Raw genomic sequence first — 26,889 nt, 5'->3', positions numbered from 1 at the left:
CGCTGAGCGACGGACGGAGGTGTTGGTGGCGGCGGTGGTGGTGGACGACAGAACTGCGGCGTTGCGGGGCCCTAGCGCGAGCACGGAGGGGACCTTGACGGCGGGCGACGGTGGCGTAGGTCGTTTCCGGCTGTGGTTAAGGCAACGCCGGAACTTCTGGCACTTCCAGTGACCGCTGAATCTCTTCTTTTAGTGAGTCAGCGATCGATGCCACCTGTGGCTGCGACCTTCGGCGTAACCTATGCAGCTCGTCCCGTACGACCGCTCTGATCGTCTCTCGCAGGCTGTCGGCGCCTAGCGCTTGAGCTTCGGCGTAGTTTGTCAGCGCATGACGGTTATAATGCCTGCCGCGCATTTCAAGCGTCTTCTCGATCGTTGGGGCCTCCGAAACAAACTGTGTGACAGTCTTGGCCGGGTTGCGCATCAATCCGGCGAATAGTTGCTCTTTCACACCCCGCATCAAGCACCGAATTTTCTTTTCCTCAGACATGTCGGGGTCGTCGTGGCGGAACAGGCGAGTCATCTCCTCCGTGAAGATTGCGATGTTCTCATTCGGCAATTGTACTCTGGTTTCTAAAAGAACTTTGGTTCTTTCCTTTCGAACGACACTCGTGAAGGTCCTTACGAAGTTCTCACGAAATAGGTCCCACGTCACCAGCGTGGTTTCTCTATTCTCAAGCCAGGTCCGAGCAGCGGCATGCATCCGGCAAAAAATAGACATGGCACAGCTTGTCGTCGTGACTCCATTTCTTGAACGTCGCGGTCCTCTCGTATGTCTCCTGCCAGGTTTCTGGGCCTTCAGTCGATGGTCTACGGAAGGTCAGTGGCTCCCGAGGTTGCTGCAGCAGGATGGGGACGCTGGGTCTGCCATTGGAGTCATTTACTTGGGCTTGATCGCTGTGGTCTTCTCGGGAAGAGGTCCGTACTCCAGCAGAAGTTCTTGCTGCCTATGGTTAGCTGGCTAGTTCGTGTTGTCCTCTGGTTTCGTGCTTGGATCGCGGCTTTGCGGGGGCGTTCGGTGCATGAACGAACTAGCACCTCCAGCCGAAGTCAGGTAGTAGTGACCGCCTGACCGCCTCATGAGAACATCATGGCCGCCTGACCACGCTACCCTGCAGTCACACGCTAGCCTCGACAGCAGCGCCCCCTCACATGCCTGGGACGTGTGATCCCGCGTTCAGAACGGAGTTCCGGAGCGTAAATATTATATTGTCACGTAGTAGTGACTGTGAAGAAAACAGTCGAAACAGTCGCCCAGGTTCGAATATTGGGCGAGCCTGTGCCCACAAAAGTAAGTTGCACTGGGGCGGCTCAGTCAGCTAAGGCGTTGCGCTGCTGAGCACGAGATCGCGGGATCGAATCCCGGCCGCGGCGGCCGAATTTCGATGGAGGCGAAATGCAAAAACGCCCGTGTGCTTGCGTTGTAGTGCACGTTAAAGAACCCCTGGTGGTCAAAATTAATCCGGAACCCTCCACTACGGCGTGCCTCATAATCAGAACTGGTTTTGGCACGTAAAACCCCAGAAAGATGAAGAACGCACTCAAAACACAACGATGGCGGCGAACACCAGTCGGCGATCGTCGAAATCTGATCAGCGTAGAAACGCGTCGACTTTTATTTGTGAGTCATCGAAGATTCCAGCGTATTCTCGGGCGCCCGCGTGTCTTCCAGAATGTACTACACAATTCGCGTCGCTCGTATACAATCAGATTACATAAGCGTCGGTGACCAGGGCCGGTATTTTGAAGCGATGCCTTTCCAATGCTAGTGCCTTTTCGCGCTTAGTCAGTGGTCAGAGCCACGGTCCGCTCACGTTATCAAGGGGATCAGTCGGCCGTGAGCGGTGGATAATAAAGTCTAATATAGAATAAAGCATAACGCATTGCTACAAAATACCGGCCCAAGTACGACAGATAGAAGCATCGGTAACGTTCGAGAAACTTCCCATACATGCAGGCGCGTCCTGCGCCGAGTGATATCGTTTAACATTTGTTAGCCGGTGAAAAGCGGTCAACGGTGAAAGATGAACAAGTACATGTGTCAATAACCATAACAGTAGGGTCAACATGTATAGGTTCTAAACACTCGCGAATTACTTCACCTGCACCAATTTCGTCACTCGATGCCGTAGCACTGCACTTAAAAAATAGCAATATAGACATCTTTGGGTCAACAGATTTCGCTGGGAGAGTGGGTAACTTTGTTTTCATGAGTGGTGTTAAAGTGTCGACAGAGTGGCGCACCCTATCGTGAATTTCTTCGGCGGTTTCTTATCGCACCCTATCGTCAAGCTCTACGGTTTCTTTCGAGTTCCCACAGCGACAAATGTTTTATTTGTACCCTTGCGTCATTGGCACTAACTGCGCATGCGCGGTGATTCGGCGTGGCTCTGTCGCGAAAACACGCCAGTACTCCAGAAGCGAAGCGTCAAGGATGACTGAAGAAAGAAACAGCGGACACACGCCTCCTGCCTTTACCAGCTTCATCGACGAGGCAATCCCGAGTACAAACCGTGAAGGCGGCGCGGACACTTCATCCACTTTCGACGATTACACTACGTGAGTATTCCGGCTTGTGAAATTTTCGTTGATTATTGCCACTCGTAGAAACGAACCGGAATGGAATACAGGCAGTGACAGCTACAGATTCGTTCAGACTTTAAAGAGCGCCTTTGACTGTCAGCTTCAAGCTGTGCATGGGCGAGTTTATTCTTATCGCGCGTCGATGCACGGGTGATGCGAAAGCATTGTCATGGGTAGAACAGCTGCGGCTGTTTATCGTTAAGGTAAAGAGGAGTGTCGCTACAGAAAGCAAATGTTTTTACTAAATAAGATATTTTTCGGTTGTGTTTTATCCCTGCATGGCATACCTGCTGCGGTAGTCCAATAGCAGTGGCATTGCGCTGCTCAGCTCGACGTCACAGCTAACCTTCCAGGCTCAGCGGCCATATCTTCGATGATGGAGTGCTTGGGTTTACGCACACGTTACAGAAGCCCGGGTGGTCAGATTTAATATTGAGCCACCGCAACGGCGTTCGTCATAGTGAGGTCCTTTTCTGGCCATCTGAAACCCAAGCATTTCATTATTTTGATCGCACTGCATACTTTCATTGGCAGTCGATTGAGCATTTTCAGGTAGGCTTGTGAAATGGCTTAAAATAGCGTTATATCGCAAAAACATTCAACAAATCCGTGAACAAGTTGATATTTTCCAAACGAAACGTTCGCTGTTGATTGATTTTTAGAAACCCTAACACGAGCGATTGAAAAAAAAATCGGGAGATGGAATTTAAATGAACAGTGCTTATTTGCACATGAGGGGCTTAGTCTTGAAATACTACCTAGATGAAGCGGCAGCTGCACCCTCTTGGCGCAGCTGCGAACATCCGCGTTGGTAGAGCGTTCCAAACTTAGTCATGAAGTGGCTACAGAACAGTTGCCGACAGCAACTCTTATATAGCGCCCTCGCAGGCCTGCAGAGCTGCTTGACTGAGCTGGTCGACTGTATCGGCCGGCTGGCACGCCCACTATTCGCTAGTTAGCCTAATGTAACCGAACCCAACTTTACCTAAAGCTCTCGTGCACCGTTCCCGTGGGCCGCTAATGGCGCGGGTCTTTTCACTCAACGAGAAGAGTCCAGCCCTATCCTTCCGTTCCATCTTCCAATTCTACAGAAAGTCGAGGTGTATATATCCACCTCCTAACCCAAAATTAAACAGGTCTCAGGCAGTTGACTGGAGGCTCCTTCAAATCAGAACTTACACGAACCCGGTACATCTTACTCGCATGTTTCCGGACTTATACCCTGAGGCCAAATGTAAGTTATGTGATGATAGAGGAGTCACCCTAGAGCATATACTCTGGGATTGCGAAATAGTTCAGAGGACAAATGCAGTACGATAAACTAACGGCGCGGTGGAGAGTCGCACTGACTAGCTCTTTGATCTTCAGGACCAACTTTGGGCCATCCAGCAAGCCCGAGAAGCTACCGAGAGACAGGGTCTCTCTGCTGCCCCCGGCGTGGCCTAGACCCAGGGCATCAATTTGCAGGATAATTATTGAAGTTGACTCACACACACATACACCGGGTGTTCAGAATTAAGCTTTACGGAATTTTTTAAATCGCCTATGGCAGGTAGCATAAACTCATCGTTGAACTGGGCTATTCGAAGAGGCCGACATTAGTTGCACGAGAAGTTGAAACACATATTCAACTAATTAACAAAATTCACTAATTAACGTCGTACTTAATTATTTTACGACGCGTATTTCAATTTACGAATTCTAGCGGGTGAGCCTGTGAGGCGTATTCACTTGGAATTGATTTCCAGAATGACACCAGTTTGAGATATGCTCCATCAAACTCGCCGTAAACATGTACTAGTGTTTCTACTTAATTTGTTCCCAGAATGCCGTTTTATACATTAAAGCACAATAGTAATTGCAGTACCCATGCATTTCCTCCCACCCTTTGGGAAATAATATTTCGAAACTGGTGTCATCCTGGAAATTTATTTCAAGCGGATGTTTCTTTGCAAACGCACCGGCTAGAATTCGTAAGTTGCAAGATGTGTCGTAAACTAACTCGTGCTACTTAAGTCCGCCTCTTTGAATAAACCAGCTCAACGATAAGAATTATGCTACCTGCCACAGGCGATTAAAAAAAATTCCATTAGGCTTAATTTTAAACACCCGCTATTGTTCTCAAATGGCTTTCAAAGGCTAACCTTACATTATTTTTTACTGCAGCGATAAATAAAGCAAAGTATTTAGTAGTTTACCCCACTTTCTTTTAGCACGTCTCCTTGAAGTGCTTTTTCCCTGAGGCTGTCTGCAACTGCGCTTTGTTCAAGGCCCTTTAGCAATAAACTCGACCTATCAAATCATTTGGTGGGGAAGCAGCTGTGTGTCAAATGTACGAAGCAGACTTGCCGTCGCTTGCAACGACATATTTATGCAGTGTATCTTCGATTTCATTAGACTTAGTCCTTCTGTTCTCGAGTGTTCAAATTTAGACCTGCCTAAGAGAAATCATCCTAGATGTATACTTCAGTGGAAGCCGTTTCTACGACTAATTTCAAGTGTTATTTAATGTAAGATAAATTCCTTTTTGGCACGGATCCTGGCTGCGTCAGTAATTATTTGAACTAGCGTGGAAACCCTAATGCCAACAAGGCGATGGTGAACCCCAATAGGCACACAGGACAGAGCATTTCGTTTTCATACAGCTCCGGTTTGGATCAAAATATGGAGACAGTTCCCGCAGTGCATTCCCCCCCTCCCCCCACTTATTCTTTTCAGGAATTAAAAAAAGTGCTCCACGGAGCCTATTCGGATTCGTTATTGGTGCGATTCTGCTCCCCAGTTATTGACGCTGTGGCAAATAGAAAACGTATCTTTTATAGCCAACTGCAACACCCGAATCAGACCCGTTGTGAAGTGAAGTAAAAATCAAGCAGACACTGTCAATTCAGACAACTCAAGCAGGTGTTTCGACTATGGTCGATGAGCTCCCTATTCCACATGTTCCTCCGAGTGTGCCAATTGCCCTATACCAGCCAGCATAGTGAGAACTAAGGGAAAATGTAACATTGGAATTAACATGTTTCTTAGCAAAATATGTTTCCTTCTTCCGAATTCTGTTCCGACAAAACATTCTTCACATCATTTCTGTCGAAGCTCAAGTTAATGTGTAGGAGACCAATACGTATGTCTAATTCTAGGATTTTGGACGAGGCCCGGGCTTACCCATGGAACACGCTCAACAGCCCGACTGACGCCACTTACATCCATGGTAAGTACGGGATGGCTGTCGGCCATTGATATTGGCAAACTTGCGAAACGTTTCACAGCACATGCTGAAGCAAGCATCTATCACGGTCAGAGCGGCAATGCCTGAGTTCGAAGGATACCGGAATGGTTCCACATTTTAAAACACTGGGAATGGAATATGAATGGAATGATGGCACCAGTCGGGTAGATGGTATGGTAACGGAATGGTCGCCCAACATTCAGGAATGGAATTGGAATGAAATGGGTCCATATTCCCATAGTTTTAAATGTTGATTTTAAGCGAGACTACAAAACCAGTAAGCTTGCCAGTTGGGCTAAAGAAAACTTGGTCATTTCATTGCATTTCTCGCATTTTACTCCATATTACTCCGTCAGTATCTTCGTATAGGTGTCTGAGCCTGCCGCGGTATTTATAAAGGGCGCGGTATGCTACACAATGTACACTTCGGATGACTCGCAACATTTACTGATTATCCTGCTGAAGTGTACTTAAAGACAGGAAATATTAGTCGGGGTTAACTCACTAACTTTGTGTGTGGGTTTAGGTTTGTCAGCTCCTTATTTTTAATGAACTCCTTATAATTTAGCTTACTTAAGTTGCAATGAATTATTATATGTAGCAAGAGTGTGCTTGAACTACCAGAAAGGAATGAACGCATAAAAAGGCCACGTCGCGAACAGTTTCATCCTGTGCGAGTCCACGGTGATTTGAATAGCGCGCCATGTCTCTTTACCACTGTCGAGTGTCCAGAAAATGCAATAACAAGTGCTCTTATACGTGTGCAGCAAAATTGTTGCCGTGACTGGGCCAGTAAATGTGAAAAAAAAGAAACTAAGAAAACTTCGGCGTTACCATCGGCTCCGAACTCATTTATTACGACAAAGCCTTCACCTTAGTGACCACTACCTTGATTATGCTCGGTGGCTTTTCCTCAAATAATTCCGCTTTAATGCTCAATGCCTACCAAAGCGCCTGCATCCTTTTCACACAAAAAAGAATCCCCATCGCAAATCTTGATGTAGGACTTCATGGGCAGCACGTAGCTGTGAGCCCAGACCACATATATTTAGGCATTATTTCATACACGACATTAACATTTATACCACACCTGAAGTACCTTAAAAGTAAATGCCTAAAGACTATGAACACTCTGAAACTTGTGTCACACACAACGTGGGGTAGTGACAGGAAGTGCATCATGAACTTTCACAGAAGCCTCATTCGCACACGGTTCGATTACGGGTGCATGGTGTATCAATCGGCGACTCCTAGTGCCTTGAAGATGCTGTATTCTGTCCATCAAGGTTTCCGCCTGACTACCGGTGCTTTCAGGACTAGTACGGTTGAGAGTCTATACGTTAAAGCTAAGGAGCAGTCTATTCACCTTCAGAGGTGGTACTCAAGGTTTATGCATTTTCGGAAGGAAAATGCAGAACGCGAACTTCCTTCTTACGTACGTGTAAGCGATATGGCACCTGCTACGTTTTTTATTATCGACCTGCAGTTAGAGAACACTTCTCACTGCGTGTACGGAAATTAGTGAGGAAATGGTAGTGCCGCTTTTTGAAAATCCACTAATGGCTTTTGCCAAGGTATGTCGACCCTGGCAATGGCAACTCGTTGATTGTGATACCACCTTTGTTGAAATAACAAAGAACGCTCCTCTGGTAAACATTACGATGCACTTTCTTGACTTTCTTGAACTTCAGTAGAAGTACAATTGCCTGAAGTTTTACAAACGTGCCTCAAATTCTCTCGCCTGCGCTTCGTATGCAGCCTTCGGCCTATTATTTTAGGAATCTAATGTCCTGCATCCAGAAACGAGCGATTTAACAGCTGAGGCTTATCACGTACTGGCAGCTGTTAAACATATCAAGAAAACAAAACTACAAAGAGCCATTTTAATCACAGACTCTCTCAGTGTCGTAAAATCTGTAATGTCGCTCCAGATACAAAGCCATCCTGTATTCAGATAGGTATATTTACTTCTGTGCACAGCATATACATCTAATCAGCCGTCATAGTATTTTTGGTGCCTGGGCAAAGTCGCATCCCGCGCCACATACTTGCAGATAAAATTGCCACATCTGTTGCAACGAAAGCCCGTAAGTCTTCCATGGGTATCCCAGCCAAAAATACAGCCATTTTTTGCAAGAAATTTATAAGGGGTTGGCAACAGACGTGACACTGAAACCTCCAAGTAAAATTTCTGTAGTGCCAATGAACATCTCGCTGAATAACGTGAAAACACCCTCCACTGTGTGAACTGTGACGGGGACCACGCAGCGTACTCGCGGTCGTGCCCATCAAGGAAAAAAGCAAAAAAAAAATGTCCCAATCAAAGTAAAAGAAAACATTTCATTCAAGGAGGCACGAAGGTGGGTGTTATCCCTGCCCCAGAATACCTTTGCCGATGTGGCTTGTCAGGGGCCAGCGACACAACGGTTTCCGGCAGCTGTCCGGCCCACGCGTAGTGAGCCGCCAACGACGCATCCGCCCCCTCGGCGGCTGCCGCTAGCGCTGCTCCGCCATCTCGGAAGGGGCCATCAACCTCCAGGCTGGTGGCCTCCAGGGCCTCGTCCCTCGAGGCGAGGCCTTCACGTCAAACCAACCGCTCACAAGAGCGCGTGTCCGGCGCCTTGCAAGATGCGATGGACACAACAACCGGCCAGACGCCGCCACCAGCGTCTAAGGAGCGGCGATAGTCTCGCGATGGCTCCAAACAAGAAAAACACCGCATCACGGGGCCCGGAAAGGTATCTGTGAAGTAACTCCTCTATCTTAACACACAGCACATGAACCACATTCGACATGGATACAAAAATATTACAATGGAATGTCGGAGGTCTCCCCCACATTCTCAATGTCATCAAAGAACTCCTACATAAGTATAATCCAAAGGTGCGGTGTGTCCAAGAAACACACCTCAATCATACGCCAGAAAATTTTCTCCGACAATATGCTATTTTTCGCAAAGACCGCGATGACCCAGTCACAGTCGTAGTCGTAGCTATCGTAGTCGACAGAGGTTTTGCCTGCCGAGAATTAAAACTTCATACGCCCCTAGAGGCAGTTGCTGTCTGATTGGTATTGTTTGACAAGCTGATCACTATCAGCTCTATATGCATCCCTCCCAACTATTGACTTCATAAAACCCAATTTCAAAACTGCATAAATGAACTTCCACCGTCATACATAGTTGGCGAAGATTTGAGCGCACATAACACTTTGTGGGGAGACTCTCGTTGCGTTGCGAGAGGTCGCCTAATTGAAAACTTTCTTTTTCCTCAGGAGCATGTTTACTTAATAAAATAGTCAACGTACTACAGCGTGCCGCATAATACATACTCATCCATATATTTAAGTATCGCGTCAAGTACACTAATTCCGTACCTCGAGTGGTCCGTTCTCAAGAAGCCCGTTGGGAACGACCACTTCCCAATCATGTTAAACTTAACAAAACAATGTGTATGCTCACCACACATTCCCCAATAGAAGGTTGACTCGGCTAACTGGGAACGTTTCCAAGAATGAATCTATTTAAGCCGAAATGATATTGCCTCTTTTAACATAGATGATGCTGTGGCGTATATAACATATTTTATCGTTGAGGCTGCGGAAAGGTGCATACAACGAACTAACGGACTGGCTAATCAGCGTCGCCTGCTTTGGTGGAACGATGAATGCCAAAAAGCATGTAAAAAGCAAAACTATGCCTGGGGATTGTTTCGCAACTCCCCAACAGCCGAAAACCTGATATATTTTAAACAAGCAAAGTAACAGGGCAGAAGAACGCGTCGACGTGCAAAGAGACAGTTCGAAAAGGCACATTTCCTGTATAAATTCTTACACGGACGAGACAGAAGTCTGGAATAGGGTAAATAAATTAATAGGACGCGAATCACATCCCCTACACTTAATAAGTAGCCAAGACAACAGCCTGGAAAGCCAGGCGGATAGTTTAGGAGAACACTTTGAAAATGTCTCGAGTGCATCGCACTATACACAAACTTTCCTGATGTTCAAAGAACGCGAAGAGCGGCGACCCCTAAATCCCAAAGGCTCATCGAGTGAGGCCTACAATTGCCCATTTAGTCCAACTGAACTTAAGGCATCTCTCACTTGTTGCACCAACTCGCCACCAAATGGCGATCGTATCATGTATGACATGATTAGATACCTACATCCTGAAGCACTGCAGACACTCTTGTCTCTTTTTAACGCCATGTGGACGGCTGACTGTATTCCATCCTTATGGAAAGAAGTCATAGGCCCGTATTCACAAACGAAACTTAAGTGGAGGCACAGTAAGTGTGAGGAAAGTACAAGTATGAGGAAAGTTGCGGGAAAGTGATTCGTAAACGGCACTTAAGTATTACTTTCCGAAGTGACACTTTTCGGTACAAGTATGTCGCATGGTGTCGAGGCTACGCAAATAATTGGCGTGTACAATGTATTTCATTTGCAAAATAATAACTGTTGCACCAAAATAATGGGAAAGAAATGTAGCATTCGAATGAACACTGTGCTGGGTAAATGAAACCAATATTTACATTTTCAGTGCTTTGTTTGAACTCGTCTGGCCACAATGGCCTAGTCACCCGGTCATACCCGGGCCTCCTGTCGCCTCTCTCGCCGTCCCAATAGTTATGTTGCGTTTGTTACGTGCGGTGTATTGCAGTGTTTCTGTGCCTCTGACGTTAAGCGCTTCATTACGGTGTGTGTGCAATCTGTTTGACGCGACCATGGAAAAAAGAAAAACTTCTCTGAGAAGAACGCGCCGTGTTGCTGGAACTGCTCTCACGCCACCGCAGCGTCGTGGAAAACAAGAGGACTGACGCGGCGTCCGTGAGTCGGAAACGACAGGCCTGGGAAAAAATCGAGGACGAATTTAACTGCCGCCACAACGTGACGCCGCGCAAATGGATCCAACTGAAGAAATGCTGGGAGAACTTGAAAGACAAGTGGAGAAGAACAAACGCTGAAGACATGCGGGAGCGGTTTGCTACAGGTAAGCGTTGCTTTGGCTGAAATTGCGATATTACTGGCGACATATCCTGCATGTGTGCATTTTACAGAGCACAGACATTTAACTCGATAACCTGAACCACGGCCGGACTTGAGAGACGCGCTCGCATGCCTTCTCTTTAGCTAATAAGAAGGAACGCCAGCGCGTTAATAAGAAGGAACGCCAGCGCGTCTCTTTCCGGCCGTGCATGAAGTCGCCTTAAAGGGCAGCAGAGTTGGCGAGCCGTACTTTTGTCACAGCGTCTGCTATCGGGATTGCGTTTTTGTTATATTTGTGCTACGTGCAGAGAAGAGCCGAAATCGCGGCATTTATTCCGCGGAGCAGTAGACGCATCGCTGCGTTTACACATTTGTTTCGTGTGTTTTGTGCGTTCGTTCAATGGTCACTGTATGCTGGGCTTTAAAAAAAACTTTATGAGCCTCATTCTATATGTAATATGCACCCGCTTCTTTTCTTTTTGTAATGCCAGGTGGCGGAACACCACCACCAAGCCAGAGACCGACGAGCTGCAGCGCGTTGGAGACATCGCGTCCACATGGCTGTTCGGCTGCCCAATCCCTGTGACAGTGACCGCAGCCGGCATAATGCTGTGCCAGGGGTATCGCAGCCTTCCAAATCGCAGTGCACACCTGCTGTCGCTGCACTGCTGTCAGAGACTCAAGACAGGCCTCTGGAACAGTTCGCTGGTATGGCTTAATCATATTTTTTTCATTGCCCATGTTTTCGGTCTGTTACGTTCAATTTTTTGTAACAAAAACGCTTCATTTATTACGTTGGAGCTATCACCACATTTCACTGTCCAGTATTTCAGTCATTTTCCCAATGGTGTGTTTGTCAGGCCTCGGTGCTTTCATACTGTACTGGCTGATGTCGGCAGGAACAAACGTTGAAAATATAACACAGGTTGCAGTGCGTTGCATTTATAAAAATAAAATTGTTACAAAGGGCACTTCAGGCACTACACAGCACATGTACAGCAAGATGTTCACAACAGGGCGACACTTTTGGTGTAGCTATGCAGAATCATCTAGCAGTGTGCTCATTTGAGCTGTTTCTGCAGGTTGTCAAGACATGTACGACGAATCAACTGACCTCTGGTCATGGGACGACAACAGTAGCCCGATGGAAGATGCTTCAACAAATACTGCACGCCCCCATGGCCAAGTACAAGACACTTCAGACAGCCAACCACGCAATGGCAGTGGTGCAAAACCATCAGAGGCTGCAGCTGTACCATCTGCAGCAAGTTCCAGTGCCGCTGCAGCGGCAAGTTCTAGCGCCGCTGTGCCAGCTGGCACGAAACGCGCTTCAACCTGCAGCAGCCAGAGGCAAACGGCGGTCTCAATTGAATTGGGTGCCCGCCTAGATGCCATCAAGAGGACCGTGATCAAAAGAAAAAGGAGCATTTATTGAGGCTGAAATTCATGCGCATCGAACACAAGCAGAAGAAAGCGCAGCACAGTGAAAAACTGGAGCTGTTTCGATTAAAAATAGCTAATCAGAAAGCAAAGGCAGAAATGGTTAAACTCCAACTCGACATAATGAAAAAACAGTACGAATAAAGTCATGTCTCTGTTATTTTGCGTCATTTCGTTTAAGCGAAATACTGTGTGACTATGCGCTCCCTCATCCTGAAACCGCTTGCTGTGTCTGGCACAGGTGGCATTGCTGGTGGTCTTGGTGGAGCAGGTGACGTAGGAGCCGGCGAACCGCTGTCATGATTTTCCTGGCTTTGTGGTGGAGGTGGGATTGGTTCTCTTAGTAGGTGGCTGAAGTTATGGAGTGCGGCACAAGCTGTGATGACGATGGGAACTGATGTTGTTTTTATCTGAAGCGTCATGTCGAGGCATGGGAACCTTCGCTTCCACACTCCAACGTCCTCTCCACACTGCAGCGAGTCCGCGAGAGGGACTTGTTGTACCTGAAGAAAGCATTTTTGTTCAGTTTACGCTTTTTTTGTATACCCAATAGCATTCCTCCAACTTGACTTCACCTGTGCTGAGGGCTGTCTTTCGTCCTTCTGTCCCTAAATGGGGTCATGAGGTAGGACCTGCAGGGATACCCCTTGTCGCCTAGTAGGATTCCAGGCACAGTCCCTCTTTCATATTGTACTCTGGCCCAACTGTTGTCGAATATCCGGCTGTCGTGAGCCGAACCGGGCCAGCTGGCCACCAAATCAAAAAATTGAAGCTGAGGCCCTGTGATCGCCTGCAAAACAAGACATTTTTTTTCACTGTGGAGCAGCCCAGAATGCTCCTGAAGTAATACAACTTATGTTGTGCATACAGCGTCCACTGCTAGTTGTGGAAACATGATAATAAATCGGGTATTCGCATATTCGGTATTATGTCAATGGCAGTGCAGTATACATACCTGGACATTGATTGAAAAGTAGCCCTTTCGATTCCGGAACACCTCCGCGTTTCTCCGCCGGGATTTTTCATGCGCACATGAGTACAGTCTATACACCCGCTTACACCAGGGAAACGCGTCATGGCATAAAATTCCTCCATTATCACGGCCGCTTCAGTGGCGTTGGGAAATTCACAAGCTGCGGGAACAATGTGTCAGCTATCATTCTGATATGCGTGTGTTGATGCGTGACACGCTTGTTGAGACACATTAACAAGGTCCCCGGTAACAACTTGAAAGGTTCCGGCGCCGTAGAATCGCAGCGCGATGAGGAGCTGGAGCAGTGGCGGAACAGGGTGACCGCGTTCGTGGTCCTTTGGGCGTAGCGGCAGCATTTCCAACAGCGCATCACCGCTCGCTTGGAAAAGCGGTACCGGCACAGGAATTCCGCGTCGTATAGGCCTCTATTGGATTCTGCCGATCCCTGAGAACGGGGCGTAACGGCGGCGCATAACCATATGCTTCATCCTGTGCAAACTTCTTCTACACGGCCAGCAAAATCGGTGAACTCGGCGAGACTGCCATAGTAGTCGGCCATTTGTTTGACGAGAAAACAGCGAAAGTAGCCCTTAAGGTAGCCAGCAGCTGTACTTTACTTTCAGGTAGTTAAGTGCCGATTTAAGTATACCTTAAGTACAAGATTGCTCTCTGAAACGCGTTAAGGGCCGATCGCTTACTTAAGTCATAAGTAAAGTATAAGTTTCGTTTGTGAATACGGGCCATAGTCATCCCGGTACTTAACCAAGGCAAAGACCCGTCCTTAGCCAGCAGCTACAGGCCAATAGCTCTAACAAGCTGCCTGTGCAAGCTGTATAAAAATGATAAACCGGCGCTTAATCTGCTTCCTAGAAAATAACAAAATACTGGACACCTTTCAGTGTGGTTTTCGAGAAGGTATCTCTACAAGAGACCACGTTGTCCGTATTGAGGGACATATAAGAGAAGCTTTCATTCATAAGCAGTTCAGTCTGTCTGTATTTCTAGACTTAGAGAAAGCTTATGACACCACATGACGCTATGCAATTCTCTGAGATCTTTAGGCGATGGGTGTTCGTGGCAACATGCTAAACACAATCGAAAGTTACCTCTCTAATCGCACATTTCGCGTAAGGGTGGGCAGAGCTTTTTCTAGGTCATTCACACCAGAAACTGGTGTGCCACCGGGGGGTGTGCTTAGCTGCATACTATTTATTGTAAAAATGAATTCCCTGCATACAGTCATCCCACGCACAATGTTTTTTTCTGTTTATGTCGAAGACGTGCAAATAGCCTTCAAGTCATGCAATATTGCGATGTGCGAACGACAAGTACAGATGGGAAGAAACATATTGCCCAAATGGGCAGATGAAAATGGTTTCAAAGTGCATTCGCAGAAGAACACTTGCGTATTCTTTACAAACAAGAGAGGCGTAACGAGAGTCCCAAGTATTAAAATCAAAGGAGATGCGCCTCTCTGTGAGCAGCGAGCATAAGTTTCTAGGAATCATTTTAGATTCCAAGCTGACGTTTATTTCTCATCTTAAATATCAGAGGACAAAGTGCCTCAAGACAACGAATCTCCTAAAGCTTCTATTGCGCACAACATGGGGCAGTGATCGAAAGTGTCTCCTAAACTTATATAGCAGTCTTGTCCTCTCACGCCTTCCTTACGGGTCTATAATTTATAATTCTGCAATGACAAGTGCATTAAAGATGCTAGACCCCGTCCACCATCCGGGTATCCGCCTGGCGACCGGTGCTTTCAGGACAAGTCCAATCAGAGCCTCTACGTAGAGTCGAATCAGTGGTCACTCCATCTGCAGCGGTCATACAGCAGTTTTACATATTTTCTGAAAGTGCAAGCAAACATTGAACATCCTTCTTATTCAACAATAAACGATGTGAGCGCTGCCACACCCTTCCATAACCGACCTGCAGCGAGAAAGTTGTTCTCTTTGCGTGTGAGGAACGTCAGTGAGGAAATGGGTGTGTCCAGTTCTTGAACATTGTCCTATGACTCCAGCAAAACTGTTACCGCCGTGGCAGTGGTAACTCGTAGATTCGATACATCGTTTGTAGAGGCCACTAAACAAGCGCCAGAAGCACACATTCAAATGCATTCCTTAGAACTCCGGTCCAAGTACTCGTGTACAGAGTTTTACACAGACGCTTCCAAGTCACATGCCGGGGTGTCTTATGCAGCCGTCTCTGCATGCTTTTCGGAATCTGGTGTACTGCACCCGGAAACAAGTATTTTTACGGCAGAGGTCCATGCACTATTGTCGGCTGCGAAGCATATAACGAAATCAAAGCATCAAAAACCAATTGTATTTAGATTCCCTAAGCGTCGTGGAAGCATTGATGTCACTCGGGTAAACACAAAAATCCTGTACTTACTGATCTCTATTCCGTTCTGTGTAAAGCGTATACATCTAACCAGGATTTGATTTCATGCTGGGTGCCTGGCCATAGAGCCATCGAGGGCAATGTGCTAGCAGACCAGTTGGCCACATCAAATACATCGCAAGCTATTAGTCCTGCCGCTGCTATCCCTTCCACAGATCTGCAGCCTTTTTTTTTGCGAAAGAAACTGCGAAGCCACTGGAAACGCTTGTGGGACGCTGAAAGAAATAAGCTTCACTTGATTAAACGAGAGTTAAGTTTCTGGCCCCCCGTAACGAAAACACGACGAACTGATGTCCTATTCTATCGTCTCAGAATAGGAAATACATATGGCACCTACAGTTTTTGGCTGACTGTTGATGAACCACCACCCTGTGGTAGATGTGGTCAGAGGCTGACCGTCCTCCACGTCCTCCTGGAGTGTCGGGAAGCCGAAACAGCGAGAAAGAAATATTTTCCGAAAGAATACCGATATCATGTCCCCCTTCATCCCATCATGTTTCTTGGTGAAGAACCGCTTTTTAAAGCCAAATCAGTCCTCGGTTTCTTAAACTATGTGGTCCTGCATGTTATTAGCCCAACAAGTTCGTAGCGTGTCCTCTTTCCAGAGGATGACGCTGTGATAGTAGTTTTTTATAGCACATGCCTCCAGGTCCTTGTGGTTCAAGGGCTCTGTTTAGGCAGTTGTGCTCCTTGGTAATTACTGCATCCTAAATATTTTAAATATCGTATCATTCTTTCTTAATTCATTCTTCATTTTCATAGTACACCACATTAGTTATTGCCATCGTTTAAGTACATGTATATTTTACACATATTACAGTGACTAAATTTAGGCCCCTTTACAGTCACGCCTCATCTACTTCTCAGAATTCATCGCTCCACTGCAAACTCACAAACAGTGGCATGGCGCTCTTTGGCCATATCTGTCCCTTGCGCTACTGACAACACACACACACTCACTCATTCATTCATTCAAGTCGCATTTAATAAATTTCCCACCAATAACAGAAATATGGCGAATCGAGCTCTTTATATATAACTATATAACGAAGCGTTTCCGAGCGGTTTCAATGCACATGTGGCGTCTTTTGGTTCTTGGAGGCGATATTGAGATGAATCCTGGGCCGATGACTAAGGCCCAAGAAGAGAAGCTCGAAAGTGTGTTCAACACAGTACAGCGGCTTGAGGCCAGTAACAATAACCTACTTGAAAGCGTTAACAAAATTTTACAGATTCATCTTTCACTGCAGAATGATTTACAGGCTCTAACTAAACGTGTCGAAGAACTAGAGTCAAAAAGCCAGGCGATAGCATCACCCGGGGCTTCTACTTCCTTTCAACCTGACATTTCAAAAATGCAAGAAAAAATAGACGACCTGGAAAACCGCTCACGCCGCTCTAATGTTCTTTTTTACGGTATTAGCGATACGAACAAATCTGAAGCATGGGATGTCTCCGAGCGTCTCGCCCGTGAATTTTGTACTAACAAACTTGGCATATCCGTATCCACCATAGCTAGGGCGCACCGCATAGGCCGTTTTTCACCTGTTAAACCAAGGCCTATCATTGCTAAGCTGTTCAACGAAAAGGAAGTTGAAACAGTCATGGCCAACGGCTTCAAGCTGAAAAACACGACATTCAGCGTTTCCCGTCTACTCAGAAGCTGTTCGAGATATCCGACGTAAGCTGTGGCAGTTCTCTAAAACGGTAAAGAAAGATGGTGACCGCGTGCGCCTTAACTTTAACAAACTTACTATTAACAATGACACGTATTTCTGGGACACTGAAGCTGAATGCGCTGTACGTGTTTCTCAGCCTGTTTCAAAACCGTGCAATAGCGACAGCCATTGACACTCTGCAGTCTTTCGCCCAACTACTAGGGCTAATCAGCATTTTTGCTCACGCGTACATCTTAATACGAACATGACTACGAGTTTTTTGTTTACTAATATCCGAAGTGTAGTGCCCAAAGCGTGCCTCTTTCCTCACTGATCGATTCATGCTCTGCATCGGTCGTCGCACTAACGGAAACATGGCTAAATGACAGCATTCCCGATCATTCCATCCTTCTCACTGACTCTGAATTTAAGTTGTATCGCTGCGACCGTGAAAACCGCCGAGGTGGGGGTGTTCTTCTTGGCCTTAGTAAAGACCTTATTGCTATTCCCATTTTCATTCATACATATCTCGAGTCTACATGGGTGTCTTTGAAGAATGGTGCTACCAACATAATATTGGTACTGTTTATCGTCCCCCTGATATGAATATGTTCACAGTCGAATTTCGCAGAGTATTAGTCGAGATATCATCGAAGTTTTCTAATCCAACGCTAGTCATATTTGGTGATTTTAATTTTCCCACTATCGATTGGTCTACCTTATCTGAAGCTTCCTTGGAATCGGAGCCTCGTGCTTTCCTGGACATCTGCCTTGATTTCTCATTGTTTCAATTAATCAGTCAGCCCACACGACGTTCTTCAACCTCGGCTAACATCCTTGACCTAATTTTAACAAACCATCCCAATCTTTGTTCTGATATTGTACATCATGATGGTCTTTCCGATCACGCCATTATCACAGGAAACCTGAACTTTTCACCCATTTCAAAAAGCGTTACTAAAAAGCAAATTAGGTGTTACGGTAGAGCTAACTACGATCGTGTCAACGAGGAATTGTCTACTTTCGCAGGAGTGTTTCTCGACAATCATGAAACCCGATCAGTAGATGAAAACTGGAGTTTGTTTAAAAATAAATTTGCCGACCTCATAAACAAATTTGTACCCGTCATAACAATTACATGTACTAACACAGTTCCTTGGTTTAATAACCAGCTTCGGCGACTTAATAACAAAAAGAAACGCCTTTACAGGCAAGCTAATAAAAATAAAGAATCGGCTTCCTGGTCCCTACAAATTTTGTGACAGTCAGTACCAATCGCTGCTAAATCAACCCGCCGTAACTTTTTCACTCACGATCTGCCATCAATGTTAACCAACAACCCAAGAAAGTTTTGGCGCACAATAAACCCTTGTAATCATCCCGACATCACCCTTTCAAATGCTACCGGTGACGCGATTCCCGAGGACGAGTGCGCGCAGGTCCTAAATAATTTCTTTTTGTCAGTGTTTACTCGAGAGGACGTTACGTCATCGCCAACTGTAATCCCTTTTTCCGTTAACTCAATGCCCGAAATAGTTATTGACGAAGCCGGTATCTTTTCCTTACTCAGCAAACTTAAAACGACTTCAGCATCTGATCACCTTGGATTCAATAACAAGATACTAAAAAATGTTGCTCAGGGCATTCATCGCATCTTATCTGCTCTCTTTACGCAGTGCTTGTCGTCTGGTTCAATCCCTGAAGACTGGAGAATCGCTAAAATAACACCCATCTTTAAATCTGGTGATCGTTCATCCCACTTAATTATAGGCCAATATCATTAACTAGCACCATTTGCAAACTTCTCGAACTATATACTCGCAGGTAATTAACTATCTGGAAGAGCATAACATCATTTTCAAATACCAACACGGCTTTCGAAAGGGCTACTCGTGCGACACTCAACTTGCTGGGTTCGTTCATGATTTACATTCTTCCGTTGACGCTGGCATACAAACTGACGCAATTTTTCTTGATTTTTCCAAAGCCTTGACCGTGTGCCTCATCACAGGTTGCTAATCAAATTAACACAGGTTAATATTCATCCGCTTGTACTCGCATGGATTAAAGATTTCCTTTCAAGAAGAGTCCAATTCACATCCGTCAATAACAGTTCCTCATCCCTTGGGAAAGTGTACTCAGGCGTTCCTCAGGGCAGCGTCCTGGGCCCCTTGCTTTTTTTAATTTTATTAATGACTTGCCTAACACAGTTTTATCCCAAATCAGGCTCTTCGCGGACGACTGCGTGATCTATCGCAAAATTTTATGTAAAGATGATGAACGGGCACTCCAGGCTGACCTGGACTGCGTCACCTCTTGGTGCTCGAAATGGTTAATGTGCCTTAATACTTCTAAAACTAAGTTTATGTCCTTCACTAAACGCCCTAATCGCATTGCCACCTCGTACTCTTTAAATAATACTGCAGTTGAACTTACTACTACTTACAAATACCTTGGTGTTTACCTTAGTTCAGACTTATCCTGGAATCATCACATCAACGTCATACTCGCATCTGCTAACCGGTCACTAGGTCTCTTAAAACATAACTTGAAGCATGCTCCATCGCACCTACGTAAACTTGCTTACATCACCCTAATACGGCCTAAAATCGAGTATGCATGTGCCATTTGGGACCCTTACCAAGCTTACTTAATCAACAACATCGAATCACTTCAAAACCGCGCAGTTCGCTTCATCTTTTCAGACTACTCCCGTCATTCTAGTGTCTCAGCATTGAAAATTCGGGCAGAACTGCCAGACTTGTCTCAACGACGCACAGTTTCACGGTTATCACTGTTTCACAAACTTTATCATCACCCATTGCTTCATGACGACTTCTTTTCTTCACCAGTTTCCATCCTTCCCAGACGTGACCATCCTTTCAAAGTGAAGCGTTTTGCGTGTCATTCCCTTAACTATTCACAATCATTCATTCCACGTACAATCGTTGACTGGAACGCACTGCCATCACACATAGCCACCGTCATTGATTCTGTTAAATTTCATGAACTAATAATGACGGAAGTTGTGAAGTGAAAATAAAACTATTGCTATTTTTATTGTATAACTTCCGACACATTGTTCTCTCTTTGTTTGTTGTTGCTTCTTTCATGTCTATCTTTGTGTTACTTGGAGCTAATATTATTGTGATATTTGTGTTCGCTCATGCGTTGTTCTTTTCACGTTTGACTAATCCCACTTTATAACATTTTTTTGTTGTATTGAACACCCCCTATGTAATACCCTCCTGCGCGAGGGCCTTTAGGGGTATTTTGAATAAATAAATAAATAAATAAATACGATATGTTCGTACAGCGTCGCCGCTGGCTCTCGGGTGCATAGTTCTGCACCCGTGAGCCTGCATTCTGCCTGGTTTATTATTCACAAGGTTGAAATGTAGTCGCATGTTGTGTGGCGCACGAGTAGGATGATCTGACAGGTTATTCGGCAAGGCGATGAAGTTGCTCGCACGTACAAGGAAGTGCACTAGTTGCGAAGAGAGTATGCGAATAATCCGTGAGCCCTCGTTCTATCCATGGTGGACATTTAACAGTTGTAAGACAGCAATATGGGCATTCATATAGGGGGAGCCATAAGAGGGGATACAATGGGAAATGCGCGAGAAGACATTTTTTGGCCTGTGAAAATGGTTAGTCGCAACAGCGAAAAAATTAGGCCAAGTTAGGCCAAGACGGGGACACAAGGTTTTGTGTCCCCGTCGTTAGGAACGAATTCAGCAGTACGCGCTCTCAAAATTGTGTGCCATTAGTTGCGATGCTCTTTACTATTGAAATTGGTAACTACATGAGATACTCCACATTGCTCCCTTTCTCTTAATTTGTAATTTGGCGTGAGAAAAGACTGCAAGGATGTCGTAATTAGTGAAAGCAATGGCGCAGAATGAACTCCGACAAAGATGACATAGAACAGGGTATGCGTCTGTGATGTTGGACATGTGATTTCTCCTCGTCTGTTTGGCCGCCGTTGTATTATTGAGTTCTGTATTCCCAACAAGAGAGAAAATTCAGGCATAGTGCCATTCGGGAGTGTTAAAACCAATGAATCGTCGTCTCACACTTTTAAAGCAGTTTGATATCCAAATTTCGATTACGTGTTTCATTATAAGCGGTATGGAAACTGTACGCCTCCATGTGCTCTGTCACCTCAATGGAATATGTTAATTTGGTTTTAAAAAGAAAAGAATTTCCGACACTACCCACATGCATTCTAGCACGCGAAAACCCGTGCAAGAAGTTCAAAAAAAAGATCAAACAACAATCTACGTGAGTCACTCTGCGTGCAAGAGTCTCCCATTGTCGAGGTATTCGGCGACAGAAATTCTAGTTTGTCGCTTCCATACCGAAACTGGATGCGCGATGATTGCTGAAAGCGCCACCAGCGTTATTCTCGACACTGTCTTGACGAAGAATAGCTCGCTGTGATTACCTGTTGAAGCATCCAATCCAAGCGACGGTAGGTCGCCGCGACATTATCTTCGCGAGTAAGAGTCGCGCACAGGTGGTCAATCCATTAACCGATAAAACCGTCACCTGGGCAGTTCATCGGGCGTTCTTCGTGCGTCAGGCTTCGATATCGGAGGGGAAAAAGCGGATATCTGTCAACGAATATGTCGACACAGTTACAAAATGCTGGCCAAGAGAAGAAAAGCGCCGTCGAGGACGGCATAAAACTAGGTCGGGTGATGAAGTTAGGAAATTTGCAGCTGTAAAATGGTATCAGCTAGCACAAGATAGGGGTAATTGGAGATCGCAGGGAGAAGCCTACGTCCTGCAGTGGACATAAAAAGTCTGATGATGATGATGACGTGGAGAACTCGGCGCTTCTTTTTTTATCGCCTGAAGTGAATCGCATTTTTTATGTGTGGGGGTCATTAAAATATATCGCATGGTATATATTCTTTCATTTACCCCTATTATTGCTCTGCCTATGAACGGTGCTAAAGTAACCATTATATAGGGTGTATTAATTCAGCTGCGCCGAATTTTTACAAATAGCCATTGGAAGGCAGAACAATTCAAACCCTCGAACTCGATGAGGCTGACGTTGCTTCCACTAACGAACCAATTCGGAATTGACTAATTCAGGAACTTTACTAATTAGGTTTTTACTTATAATCTACTGCACATATTGCAACCTACGCAATCTAGCCACGGAGTTTGCAAGCCATATCAGCTTCGTTCGTATTCTGACGATGGCATCGGTTTAGATATATGCGCCAATAAACTCGCTGTAAACAAGCATTGTTGTTCCACTTACCTCTTTTTGAGAACAGTGTTTTATGCATTTAAGCACAAAATTAAATTGGAACGCCAATGTTGGAATGCACCTGTTACAATTCATAAATTGCAATTTGTGCCATATTGTTATCTGTGGAATTGTGCTAACTATTTAATGAAGCATTTCGATTTCTATTTGAAGTAATGTCCATCTCATCTAGTAATAGAGTTCAAGGGCTAGAATTGTTCTGCCTGCCACTGGCAATTTTTATAAATTTGGTGCAGCTAAATGAAAAGCACCTGGTGCACAAGAGAAGGGAGATAAATAATTTGGGATATTAGAGGCTGGTTTCAATAACGATAACATTCTCAAAGGGAGTAGAGATTACTATATTCGCTAAAATAATATAATTTCTTTGATGAACGCTTGGTTATAACGCCATCACAGTAAGGTTTTAGACCTGTCCTTTCAACACGAACGGCGCTACCTTATCAAAAACAATATTTTAAAGGGCATTTGATGCTATAGACCATGCAAGGTTATTTGAAAATTGCCAATGGCGTAAATGAGGCACACTAGCGAATCAACAGGCGTGCTTTCAGGGCATACAGACATGGCGGGAAAAGGAAGCACCGGTTACCGGCCTCCTGTGTGCAGCAGTAGTGGCGATGACGCAATACCCAGTACAAGCCACGCTGGCATGGAGGAAGCATCAGCCAGTTTGGAAAACAACGGGAGGTGAGCCCAAATATCCTTAGTAGTTCTATAGGGGCAACTCGGAGAGGACACGGAATGCTACCTCGATCTCAGTTATGCTTGCACTGACGAACTTGTGCGCAGGATCAAAGTTATGATTCCTCCCGTGTCCCGTGCATTGGAGGCAAGTTAAAGATCCCCTTGTGGTCAAAATTATTTCGCCGTCTTCCACTATGGCGTGCTTCATAATCAAATCGTCGTGTTGGCGCGTTAAGCCGTGGAATTCATCCAAAGTGTTGATCCCTGAAATGGCAGAATATCAGATAGTATGACAATACGGCTCTGCCATTAACGCGCATATATACCTCGGGGGCTCCCATCTATGTACGTAGGAACGAAGTAATATATTGATGCGAATGCATCAAATGGCTCATTGAGCAAAAAAGCCAGCATCCAGCAGAGAAACGGCACCCAAAATTACGATTGGCTGCGACGGCACGGCAGGAGCGCGCCTGGGTGGAGCAGAGCGGGCGAAAGGGCGCATCTGCGGCCGATAGAGTGCGCCAGGTGTTGCGTGAAGGGAGAGGGCATCGCTGCGATGCCCAATTACCCTCGATCTCGCCCTCGGAAGTCTGTGTTATCCACGCTTTGCGCCGAAGAAGTGGCAGTTAGCCAGGCGCATCTCGAGCGCATGAAATGTAACGAAGATCCGGTCAGTCAAACGCATCACCAGCGCTTTACGCAGGGGGCCTGTCTTCACTGCTCGCAGGGCGCTAACTGGCGCACCGAGTCCACCTCTCAATCCTTGCGTACCTTGTCAATAAACACCTTGATATTTGGTGCAGAGTGCTGGGTCATATTGTTAGAGTTAGTCGTGACGTGATTGCAAGTACATCAAGTTAATTAAGCCATGACCCCTCAGTCATCTTAGTCAGACATTTCTGCCTTTCCACACTATACTTTGGTATATATGCCAAGTCAACGAGACGCGATAGTTATGCGGTTTGTATTTATTTTTGGTACCGCGGCCCCGCCGACGGCCACATTCCGCTTCCCAAGAGCCAGTTAAGGATTTCGCCTTAATAAAGAAACAGCAGAGCGCGGGAGGCACTCTTGTAAAACAAATCGAATGCATGAAACAAAAGAAAGGAAACGATAGGGTGAAAAAGCGTTAGCATGAGCTAGCCATATCTGCTGCGTTCTCGTGGTTATCAACACGATCTCCAGCTTATTTTATTCTGCAGCACGTTCACGTTGCACATTCATCGCATCACTTAAGTAACCGCGCGGATTGCGTTACTCAAACAGCGGCGTAAGCGCGCACCAAGCGAGCTAGGAGGATATAGACAAAATGCCCGAATTCACAGCCGGCAAACGCGTTCTCTGCGCGGTTAGTCACTGCACTATTACCTTGCGGTGACGTGGTGCTTACTATATCCCAAGTTATCGCAATGTTGGCTAATAGCAACCAAAATATCAGGTTCGTAGCAGACGCCCACCACCTTGGCGCAGCTTCCGCAGCGGAGAAAGCCCACGGGTCCGGTACAGCAGCACCGCGGCGGGGGAGTTCCCCAAAAAAGGTCGTCCCACCTCCCTTGCATTCGCGCGGCGCTTTGGACACTCCCCAGCATTATAAATCACTCCACCCCAACTGAAGTCCATACCGATGCTAGTGGAGTCGGCCTTGGGGTGGTTCTTGTCCAACGCAAACGTGGTCTTGAGGAATACTAGGTTGCTTATGCTAGCCGCACGCTGACAAATTCGGAGCTAAACTACTGTTCCTAAACATGAGTGTTTAGCCATACTCTGGGCCCTTACGAAATTTCTACCTTATTTATACAGCTGCCATTTTGATGTAGTAACGGACCACCATGTGCTATGCTGGCTCTCCTCACTCAAAGACCCCTCCGGCCGCCTCGTGTGCTGGGCGCTCAATTTGCACCCGGGTCGCTCGTGTACCGCTCTGGACGCAAGCACACCGATGCCGACGATCTCCCTCGTTCGCCAATTTCACCTGCCGTACACAGTATTTGCCCACTCAAGTTTGTCCTGTCAGCACTTGCCATCCATCACATGCGCTCTGAGCAGAGCAAAGACCCGTTGATTTCTTCGCTTTTGGAGTTTCTCGCTGATCCTGCCACTTTCACGACATCTAGGACTCGACGGCGGCAGGCACATCCATTAGCTATTCGCGACCAACTCCTCTACCGTTGCAACTATGTCCCCGAGGCTCGGCAATGACTCCTAGTAATACTGCGTCATATTCGGGATGATTTATGCGCATTGATTCACACTGATCCTCAATGTGCACGCGGTGGCGTGTTAAAGATCTACACCCGCCTTAGGCTCCGGTATTACTGGCCTGGCATGTACAAGTTCCTTCGCAAGTTTGCCCGCTGTTGCCTCGACTGCCAGCGCCGAAAGTAGGTCCCTACATTGACTGCCGCATCTTTACAGCCACATCCTCGACCAACCCGTCCTTTTGATCGATCGACCTTTACGGTCCGCTTTTCTTGTACGGTGCTGGAAACCACTTCATTATCGTTGCAGTGCATCATCTCGCATGCTATGCAGGAACCGCTGCACTTCCCTCTGCAACTGTCCAAGACGTTGGATCATTCACACTGTGGCATTTTATTCTTCGTCATGCAGCCCCTCGGGAACTTCTTTGTGATCAAGGCCGCGCTTTTCTATCTGAAGTCGTAACGTCGCCTCTGAAGAAGTGTCACATTATCCACTGGCCCACTAGCACGTACCATCCGCCGACGAATGAGTACTCTAAACCGTACTCGTAACCGTACTCTTAGGAACATGCTCGCCACGTCCGTCGCGTCCGCCCATTCCAACTGGAACGCTGCGCTTCCGTTCGCAAAGCTCGCCTATAATACTACCACTCAAGCCACCACTGGCTTTTCTCCATTTTTCTTACTGTAAGATTGCGAAACTTCCTGCGCCATCGATATCGTTCTACCCTACTAGCCTGATTGATTGGAATGTGGTCCTGTATGTCAAAAAAGGAAGGAAGGAAAGAGTGGAGAAGGAAAGGCAGGGAGGTTAACCAGTTCAGGACAACCGGTTTGCTACCCTACACATGGGAGCGGGGTGAGGGGGAATGAAAGATGGGGAGGAAGAGAGAGAGCACATAACGTACACACACACATCGTCAGTCACAGTCCGTCACTCTTGCGTGGTACGTGACATCACTGTCATAGCCGCTTGTCCAAGCCTGTTTCCTTTAAAAACCTAAGCAGTCCCTTCGTTGCTTTCAGCTGCGATGTCTTCTGTCGACGACACGCGAGAATGGTTTCAATTGACAGTGATCGATTGTCCAGGTGTGCTAGAACGGACGCCAGGGACTGTCTCGGAACATCATATTCAGGACAGTCGCATAGAATATGTTCTAGCGTCTCCTCGCAAAGACAGGCATTGCAAAAAGGGTTGTCGGCCATTCCAATGAGGAATGAATAAGATTTCGTGAATGCCACCCCTAGCCATAAGCGATAAAGCATAGTGGCCTCTTTTCGGCGGAGTCCAGTTGGCATAAAGACATGCATCAAAGAGGGCAGGTGGTAGTGACGATTGCTCCGGTTGGTCTGGCTGCTTGGTGTGCACCATAGAGAGAGCGTGATCTCCTGTGCAAGCACTCGAAGTCTGCTGGCTGCGTCGGACCGTGAGA

The 26,889-nt window shown here is 46.3% G+C and overlaps 1 protein-coding gene across 18 annotated transcripts in view; it reads left to right on the top strand.

Moving 5' to 3' along the window:
• Positions 1–26,889, top strand: part of LOC125941611 (zinc finger protein 391-like) — a 330,617-nt gene that overhangs the window by 189,823 nt on the left and 113,905 nt on the right. For 12 of the 18 annotated variants that reach the window (XM_049659287.1, XM_049659279.1, XM_049659288.1 and 9 more), the window contains one exon: positions 23,120–23,255. The exons of the other annotated variants lie outside the window; for them this stretch is intronic. In XM_049659287.1, coding sequence (XP_049515244.1) covers positions 23,120–23,255 — 136 coding nt within the window. The remainder of the gene's footprint in view (positions 1–23,119; positions 23,256–26,889) is intronic. 18 annotated transcript variants of the gene reach the window in all.

The sequence above is a fragment of the Dermacentor silvarum genome, chromosome 11, assembly GCF_013339745.2.
Source record: "Dermacentor silvarum isolate Dsil-2018 chromosome 11, BIME_Dsil_1.4, whole genome shotgun sequence".
NCBI lineage: Eukaryota > Metazoa > Arthropoda > Arachnida > Ixodida > Ixodidae > Dermacentor > Dermacentor silvarum.
Note: the sequence above shows the minus strand (reverse complement) of the source record. Positions and strands in the feature narration are given on the sequence as shown.